The sequence below is a fragment of the Cheilinus undulatus genome, linkage group 15 (genome assembly GCF_018320785.1).
Source record: "Cheilinus undulatus linkage group 15, ASM1832078v1, whole genome shotgun sequence".
Taxonomy (NCBI): domain Eukaryota; kingdom Metazoa; phylum Chordata; class Actinopteri; order Labriformes; family Labridae; genus Cheilinus; species Cheilinus undulatus.
In genome coordinates, this window is record NC_054879.1 from 31375057 (window position 1) to 31384780 (window position 9724).

The 9724-nt window shown below is 40.6% G+C and overlaps 1 protein-coding gene across 1 annotated transcript in view; it reads right to left on the reverse strand.

Moving 5' to 3' along the window:
* znf385b (zinc finger protein 385B) overlaps positions 1–9385 on the reverse strand; it is a 56321-nt gene extending 46936 nt beyond the window's left edge. The window contains exons 1-3 of the mRNA XM_041807668.1: positions 9250–9385; positions 6353–6493; positions 5653–5769 (exon numbers count right to left, since the gene is read on the reverse strand). Coding sequence (XP_041663602.1) covers positions 5653–5769; positions 6353–6493; positions 9250–9385 — 394 coding nt within the window. The remainder of the gene's footprint in view (positions 1–5652; positions 5770–6352; positions 6494–9249) is intronic.
* Positions 9386–9724: the final 339 nt, after the last annotated feature.

The following is a 9724-nucleotide window of genomic DNA, read 5'->3' on the forward strand; positions in this document are numbered from 1 at the left end:
CAAATTGGGAAACCCAAAGTCCCATTAGAGGAGAAACTTTCAATTCTACCCTAGAGAGCTACCTGAAATACTTCACAGCTTTATTCTTCATTATAATGTTGGCACAGTACATTGTGGTAGACTCTTAAACACTATCTTTGCTGTCTTTGCAGTGGGAAGAATCAGCTCTGCCCACGCAGAGAATTACAAGAGCAGAAGAGCTTTAATATTGTAAATGTTATTAGACTCATGTGAGTTAATCTCTTAATTTGCACTGAGCATGTGAATCATGGGAATTCACTTCTTTCATTAGTGATTGAGACAGGGAGAAAGAGAGCGGATGTGTGTATGAGCGACAGAGAGAGTGGGTGGTGTGTGTGAGTGTGTATGCTGCCTCCTAGTGGTCACTAACAGCCACTGAGAAGAAATCCAACTGCTGCTGTGTTAAATAAGAGTTACAATTAGGAAGAGCATAAAAATTGCGCTTTCAGCTTTTGGTTTTGAGAGATCTGTATGTGTGGTTATGTAATTGTTATATAATCCTTCTTTAACTCTCTGTGTGAAAGCAACTTTAATTTTATATTCCTTTTTTCATTCTTTGATGTATTTAGTTTTAAATTTGACTCACCACTGTTTGACATTATGTACATCTGGAATATAACTTAAGGTGTGTTCATAGCAAATTCACTTAAAAAAAACAGTAAGGTAAAATAAGTGACTGCATACATATTCTCCCCCTTCACATCAGCATTTAGTCGATAAACCTTTGGCTGCATCACAGCACTGAGTCCGTGTGGTTAGGTCTCAATCAGGTTTACACATGAGGACACTGCAAACTTACTCGGTTCTTTGCAAAACTGCTCAAGCTCTGTCAGGTTCCCCCGGGACTGGGCATAAACAGCACTGGAATGAGGTCTAAGCTTTGACTTGGGGACTTCAGAGCATACATCTTGCTATTTTTATAACATTTCTGTGCAGCATTTGCTGTATGCTGTGGATCTTGTGTTGCTAGAAAAAATCAGTCTACTCCCAAGCTATACTGACTATACAGACTGCAAGATTTTCCTATATTTGCTGCTTACATTTTACCTTCTTCCTTTCCAAGCCTTCCAGGGCTACCTGCTGAGAAGCATCCCCACAGCATGATGCTGCCACCACCACGCTTCACAGTGGCGATGGTGTGTTTGTAATGATGTGCAGTGTTTAGTGTCTGCAAAGCATCTGGCCAGTGTCCATTCCTTGATGATGGATTTATCCGAACTCTGGGAGATGTTCAGTGCCTTGGATTTTTTTTTCTATCCATCCCCTGACTTAAACTTTTCAATAGCATTTTCTCTGAGTTGCTTAGCGTGTTCTTTTGTCTTCATGGTGTAATGGTAGCCAGGAAGACTGATTAACCAATGACTGGACCTTCCAGACACAAGTTTCTTTATACTACAATCACTTGAGGCACATTCACTGCACTCAGGTGATCTCCATTTCACTAATTGTGAGAGTACTAGCACCAACTGACTGGACCTCTGTTAAATTAGGTCAGTCACTTTAAGGGGATGGATATTCACGCAGTTGCTCTTTTTACATTACATATTTTTTAACTGACATTACTTTGTCAAAATCTGTTTATACTTGTACATTAAATCTTTTTTATAGTTTTCTTTTTGTCAAAATGACAAATTATATTGACTATTATTGATTTAAAAATATCAATTAAAGGGTAAAACAGCCAAGGGGGTGACCGTAACAAGCTGATTTGTGTCCACAGCCAGCACTTTTATTGGCATTTATTGTTGCCGGGTTATGAAATTTGACTTCTGCTTTCCTAATATGTCCTAACACTTCCAAACATGTAATATGTTCATTATTTTCAAGGAAACATTACAACAATGTAAAGGCATCAGCAGCAGCTGTAGACCTGGAAGCTCTACTCTTTTAAAGACGAGTCAGATCTTTTTCTTCTTCTCTTGTTGACAATGCTGGTTTATTAAGTCCCACCCCTTCTTAATTTTGATTGGTCACTGACAGATTTAAGCGCAAGTTAAGGACTGTTCCAAAAGTTGAACTTTTTTCAACTTTAAAAAAAAACAGTTTGACAAAAACAGCTAAGATGACGGCATTTATAACACTTAGGGTGTTGAACTCTGAAAACACTGGACTATGTGTATTGAATACAATAAAATTACTTCAGAGCAGATAATCCATAGTAGCCTGAATCTGAATCTGATATGAGTCTGCAACATACTTTACGCCATAAAGGAGGACGCTGAGGTGGAGGAGGTGAATCTTAGCTAGCAGCAGCAGTAGCAGCGTGGAGTTGTACGGGTATTTATGCAAGCAGGGATTAGTGAAAGAGTACATCATATTTAAATTGACCATTGTATTGACAGAAAGAGCTGGGATTGGCTGTAGGATGTGGGAGGTGATAATTGGGATCAGCTGGACTTCCGTGTCCGGCGTGAACTAGCACTAAGCCTCATTTATTAAATCTTTTTTTTTTTTTTGTCTTTTTAAGTCACTTAATGCAAACCAAGCCAGCATTTTTACTTACTAAAATTAGCAAAAATACTCCTGGTAGCCTTTGTACTGGGCTTACCTCAATGGGGTTTTTGCAGTGTAAATCCACTCATGGACTTTATGCCTTTATGTTTTTTATAGAGGAAGACAGTGGATAGAGTCAGAAACAGGGACAAGAGAGTGGGGAGGGATATTGGAAAGGAGCCAGGGGCCAGACATTAATGCTGACCACCTGCGTACCTGGGGCTTGCCCTAACTGCTAGACCATCTGCACCCTCTATTTGCATGTCCAAGGATGATCTACACTATTACCTCCCTATAGAGATTAAATGTTGATCTTTAGCTTGTGATGACTTCTACATGATGAGGGGTATAATAAAACTATTTTTCCAGTAAACTCACTATGTAGTCATGTGATCCCATTTGTCATGTAACTGCAGCAATGACTAGTTGGCCTATACTGTTTTCACTGTTTCACAAGTATCTAAATGCCTCTCCTGGTCTACATTTTTCTGAGCTGTGTTTAGCTTGCTGAATACTGTAGCTGTGCACCTACACACAGTGTGGGCTTGAAGAAGTCCTCTACATTTCAGAGGGAAATATACTATACTCTACTACACTTCACTAAGAGCTGTGGTGTTTCTAGACAGATTGATAATAATATGGTGCAGGCAGGTGAGTAGAGCATCAAAATGATGCTGAGAAATGCAGTGATAATGTGCTAAATCTTTAAGCCTGTCATCAAATGAACCATCCCTTAAAGATAAACAAATACATACACAAAAGAAGAGATTCTTGTGTTAATAACTTTGATTAAAGAGCTCAAAGATCATAATGACCGTCCCCTGCAGCACTGCTGTTTACATTGCCTGTGATGTCATCTGACCTGACTGCTGATAGGCTGCTCAGACAGCCAGGTCACTGTCACACACTCACACATACACGGACACACACACTCAGCCTGGCCTAGAGGAGCTGAGTTCAGGCCAAAGAGCTTTTCATGGTCGAGCGAGCATCACGTAATGGACAGACAGAGAGAGAGCGAGAGAGAGAGAGAGAGAGAGAGAGCATGACCATTGAGGATGAGTGGTGTGAGTCTTGTGTGTGTGCATGTCAAGGAAAGAGAGGGATTTAATCTTTAATCGGTGTTATTCTATCCCCTTCACTGATATGGATGCACAGTATGTAATTACAGATGCTCTAAGCACATATACACCTGAGTCTGTCAGGTTGAATTGTCTTTGTTTTCTTCTCCACCTTAAAGGAATACGACACTAATAATAAGCTACATTTGTAAATTTGCAATCTAGCATTACTTTATCCCCATCTTTCCTCTCATATGTGGTTAATTTCTGAACTTTATTCCTCTATATGATTGAAGAATTTACAGGCGATTGTGTCGTTTTCTAGTTCACCATCAAACAGGACAAAAACAACAGAAATGCAATGATAATTTTGCATCATATAATTAAATATGCTAAATGTGGAATTTTATTATAAGATCATTTTACAAGATATCATCAGGAAAGACAAAGAGGAATTGGCGATGATAAAAATCAAATTCAAACCAAATATCTGTGAAAGATGTCAGACTGGTTGGAGAGGTGCCATGTCCCAGTTTAATGACCTGCTGCTGTCTGCTCCATTTTCTCTCCTTTACATCTTACAGCTCTTTTCCTCACACTGTTGACCAGCAGCTTGACTTTAAAAACTAGGTCTGAATCACTGAAAGTGATCTAAAATGGTCCAAGTCAAAGAGAGTCAAGCATTGTGAAAGGATTGAATTATCACTGCACCAGAGGGGGGCGCTGTGAGTAGAGAAAAGGCCTGCTAAAACTGTAAATCCATAATTAAGGCCAGTTTAATTAAAGAGACATCTGCACCACTAATAAACTGTTATGGCTGATAAAAAAGACAAAGTATGGAACTTAAATATTACACAGTCACAGTTTTACCATCATGGATTCTGCATGTAACCTGACACCAGATAGACCGTTTCATATATTAGTTGCATGGATATATTTCACATTCATCTGGTAAACCTCCCATAGGGAGCGTTTGGGAAGGGCGGGACTTTTCATGAATTTCTAGGTAGGTGATTGGATGAACCTTCTGTCTGACACATTCATTATGGGCCAATGAGAACAACAAGACAAAGTGAGGTTGTATGCATGCGCAGCTCCAGTACAAACCCTGCCATAGTATATCAACAGAGGAACAGGATGTGGATAAAACATACAACGAGACCAGCTTTTTACAACTGCTCCTGAAACTCAGTAAAAAAAAATTATATTTTTGATTAATAATAATAATGGCAAATAAGTAAAAAAAATAATCAATCTATCTCTTGTTTCAAATTTTAAACATTGATGATCATTTCATACCATCACAACATGGACAACAGACTGCCAGTATTTTATCACAGTTTCATACCCGATGTTTTGAAACAAAATAACTGATTTTTTAAATGGTAAGTAGTAATGAAAGTGCAGATGCTTCAAAACACAAGGAGGGACTACCAAAGTTTTTGCATATAAACCTGACAACAGCATGAACGTCTGATCCACTTTTACCAGCAATCCATCCAATAGCTGTGATTAATTTTCTTTATCAACAAACATCCTGTCATGGTGGTACTAGAGAAGTCTCCTGACAATCAAAGTCAGCGGTATTCATGAAATTTCAGCTCATCAGCGTGGTGAACAGGTGTTTGGGTGGAGCTAACTATACCTATAAAGAGGCTGAATTTGTCTCTCCATTAAGAATAAAGCTGCAGTGATGATCTTACTTAATGCAGGGTCAAATTATCCTTTTTAGAGGTCAATCTCACATACACATGCACCCACACAAAATAACTCTGACCTCTCCCAGAGGGCAGCAGCTGTTGATGATGGAGGAGTCAAACTCATTCTCACGCAGTCTGTCAGGCTTTACAAATTGATGTTTGGCTCCTAACATCCATCTGCTAACTTTGAGAACATGTATACTTTTTTAAGATACTGTTGGGTTCAGAGCACTGACTGCTCACTTGTTATTTCCTCTTATGAAGGTCCAGAATGTGAACATCATCTGAATCGTTGTGGCATGTTAAAGTGTGATGTTTAACAGAAAAGGAAACACAGCCCAGTTGAGTAGAAATAGTCAAATCTGCACTTCTCCTACCTGTAGTTGTGCTGGTGGATACGCTGAGGCCTGGACTGGGGCCTGGAGTTGGAGTTAGTCCTGCAGGCTGGGAGCTGAGCCCTGTGGTCTGGGGAAGAGACCTCGACTGAGTCCCTGCTGGAAACAAAGAAAGCAAAACACATTTGAACAGAGGAGATGGAACCTGTGAACTACTGCATATTACATATGCTTTGTCTCAGTCCTGGACTGTGTTGGTTGATTTGTCTAAATGGTGAAACATAATTATTTTAGCTTATATGTAGACGTGCAGACTCAGTACTGCAAAAACAGATGGTACTAAAAGAGCCACAAAGCTGAGTGGAAACTGCACTTGTGGCTGCACTTGAAGGAGGGTTTAACTTTTTTCCCCTTTAGAAGTTTTCAGAAACACACTTTGGCCTGGGTGACTTATATACCAGATTTTATGCTTCTATCAAAGTTGGAATAAAATCTAACAACACATTCTTATGGTACTGTGTTCACACGACTGGCCTGGACAGACACGTATGGAATAAAAACCCAAAAACATAATGCCCCAGAGCCCTTACTCATCATTAAAGCTTATTTCTTCTCAGGGACTTTGAGGCTCTTTTGGCATTTAACTAAAATAATGTTTAATACTCCCTCATGAGCTCCAGGAAACTACTTATACAGATTAAAGCGCTTTAACAATTACATGAAATTAGCAGCTGTAATGTACCTGATGCTTGTCCTGTCTCTCCAGCCTGGAGCTGCCTCACCCTCCGGAGGTGAGACCTTCCATTGTAGTGCAGCTGGGCCTGAGCTGCAGAGGTCAGCTGCAGGTTACACACCTCACATAAGGAGTAAGTGCTGCTCTGACCTGGAAGAAAAGAACAGGGATGAGTCAGACTGTAGGTTAAATAACAAAGATGAGTCATAGAACAGGCAAAAACTACCGTGATGAATCAGTATGAAGGAACCTAAACAAGACTGAGTCAAAAAGTTGGAGAAAACGATGATGATGGACGATATTATTGGAGAAACTACAGCGATGCATCAGCCTGTAGGGGAACTACAAGGATGCATCAGACTGTAGGGGAACTACAATAGCTGCGTTTACATGGACACTTCTAATCAGGTGAAACCCTCAACCTGATTAGAAATGTTGCATGTAAACACCTAAATCAACCTGATCAAGCCCCATCCGATCAAAAATCTAATCGGTTGCAGAGGGGTGGTCTACACCTTTTCATGACCCAATCAGAGGGAAAATTTTTCCATGTAAACACCTTCACCCAATTGATGTGACACGTTCTTTCTGCGCATGCTTTTCATCTTGACGTAACTGCGTGGTGACATATTGTCAGGAGCCATTCTCGCCAGCAGAAATGGGTCACTAGACTCAAACGCCGGTAGTGGAGAAGCCAAGACTCAGGGGATGTCGGCCTCAATGGGGGACGGAGAAATAACAGAGCAGTGAGACTATATACCACTGGAAATCACCAGCAACCATAAGTCATGTGACACACAGGTCACATGATTTATGGTTACTAGTGGTGACCGTTGATGCAGTGGCCGCTATTCCAATTAAAAACAGGCACATATAATCACCCGATCGGATAGATCACACACAATGTAAACTCTTGACCCAAAACATTTAATCAGATTGATTTCAATCAGATTGGAATAAAAGCGTCCATGTAAATGTGACTAATGATGCATCAGACTGTAAGGGAACTACAAGGATGCATCAGCCTGTAGGGAAACTACAAGGATGCATCAGACTGTAGGGAAACTACAAGGATGCATCAGACTGTAGGGAAACTACAAGGATGCATTAGCCTGTAGGGGAACTACAAGGATGCATCAGCCTGTAGGGAAACTACAAGGATGCATCGGACTGTAGGGGAACTACAAGGATGCATCGGACTGTAGGGGAACTACAAGGATGCATCGGACTGTAGGGAAACTACAAGGATGCATCGGACTGTAGGGGAACTACAAGGATGCATCGGACTGTAGGGGAACTACAAGGATGCATCAGACTGTAGTGGAACTACAAGGATGCATCAGCCTGTAGGGAAACTACAAGGATGCATCGGACTGTAGGGGAACTACAAGGATGCATCAGACTGTAGTGGAACTACAAGGATGCATCAGATTACAGGGGAACTACAAGGATGCATCAGCTTGTAGGGAACTACAAGGATGCATCAGCCTGTAGGGGAACTACAAGGATGCATCAGCCTGTAGGGGAACTACAAGGATGCATCAGACTGTAGGGGAACTACAAGGATGCATCAGATTAAAATAGAAACTGGTACACTGACTTTTGGAGAAAACTATAAGGATGTAAATAACTGTTAGACTAAAAATAAGGATGCATGCAACTGTTGGAGAAAATGAAGAAGAGGAAGAACCGTATGTCTCCTGGTTTCTAGAACATTGTTTTATGCCCGATGCAGACTGACTGTTAAAGCACCTTGGTTAACTAACCAACTGGACATTATGTAATGTTTTGTTGAACTGTGATTGTCAAAAAAAAGTTTTATTGATGATCAAAATTTGAACCCAGGTATGGGAGCCAGTTCAGCACTTGGCTGCATCAACCTTGGTCTTATACTGCTCTGGCCTCCTGATGGCCATCCTTGAGGCCTGTTTCAAGCCCACGCACCATCTCTACAGTTATTTTCCTAGCTGCCCCTTTGCGTACATGCAGTGTCTGGACCAGCCCACCAAGTCTTGGGTACCCACCCAGTATGGGGTGAGCTGGATCAGGCATGAGAAAGTGTGCCAGGTGCCTGTAAAAAGCGCAGCGGCCATTCCTGTATCAGGCTGCTGACCCTTTCAATCCCTGCCCTCCTTAGCACGTCAGCATTAGATGCATGGGCTTGCCAATGATACCCAAAGACACATAGAAGAGAAGTCATCACAAAGGACACCAGACGACTTCTAGCCGTCAATGTCCAGGCCACACAAGAGTACAGTAAGACCAGAAGAACCAAAGACTCAAAGACTCCACTGACTTTTTGTCCACATACTCAGATACCAGTATACTGATTGTGGGGAAATTTCACTGTGTTCATAATTTTTAATAGTAATGTTTCATTCCTACAGACTCCTTTGGGGAAAACAAACATAAGTAGTCAAAGAGTGGTAGGAAGACTGGATGTATTGCATGAGGGAACTACGAGACACTGTCAAGGTGTAGGAAAATTTAACGTTTAGGGGAAATCAAGAAAGGATAGATGGCTTTAAGGGACAATAAGAACTACAGATTTAAAGATAAGTCAGGGTTTCTAAAAAAAACAACATTTAGAATGTAGGAGAAAATGGTCAGACTATTGGAGAAAACTACAAGAAAGAGTGAAACCATTGTAGGAAACTATAACAACAATGGGTTTTACAACAGGGAAAACAGAAAGCAGTAAGATAATAGTGGAAAAGTGCCAGTGTATGAATTGGAAAGACTGTTGAATTAAACCCAGGGTTAGACTGTAGGAGAAAGACTACATGTGTGGGCTACACTTTCCAGAGTAATCTAAAGACATGATTTAGGCTTTGAAAGATATTAAAGACAACTTGGATTGACAGAAAGGGGGATGTAAAGCATTTGTACTGAAGTAGATCAACCACCTGAGGATGGAGTTTGCTGAACATTGAGACTCATGGATGTAGGAATGGGGGAGTCCATCAGCTCCTGACAAATCCCTCCAAAAGCAAAGATCTGCCCGTTGTCCAGGAGCTGCGAGGGACTGAGAGGGGTCTTCATCCCTAAGACAATAAAAGAAGAAGAGAAAGGTACATTAATGACCATTAATTATGGGTTTCTTCAGTAGTGACAAAAGAAAAAACAAAACTAAAATTAAGAGACAGTAAGGAACTTAGTCCCACTAAACAGATTTAATAAGCTCAAGACAAAATGTAGGCTGTAGAACACATTCATATGAAACTAAAGAGACATTAGGGGAAGGATGGGTAGATGTATGGATTGATAGAGCATATTTTATATTATTGCAACAGCAGTTTACTCTAAGACTTTAACAAGGCCAAAATGCTAAATTAAATTCCCATTTCCAACATTTCCTTCTTCATTTCTTTCTTCTTTCAT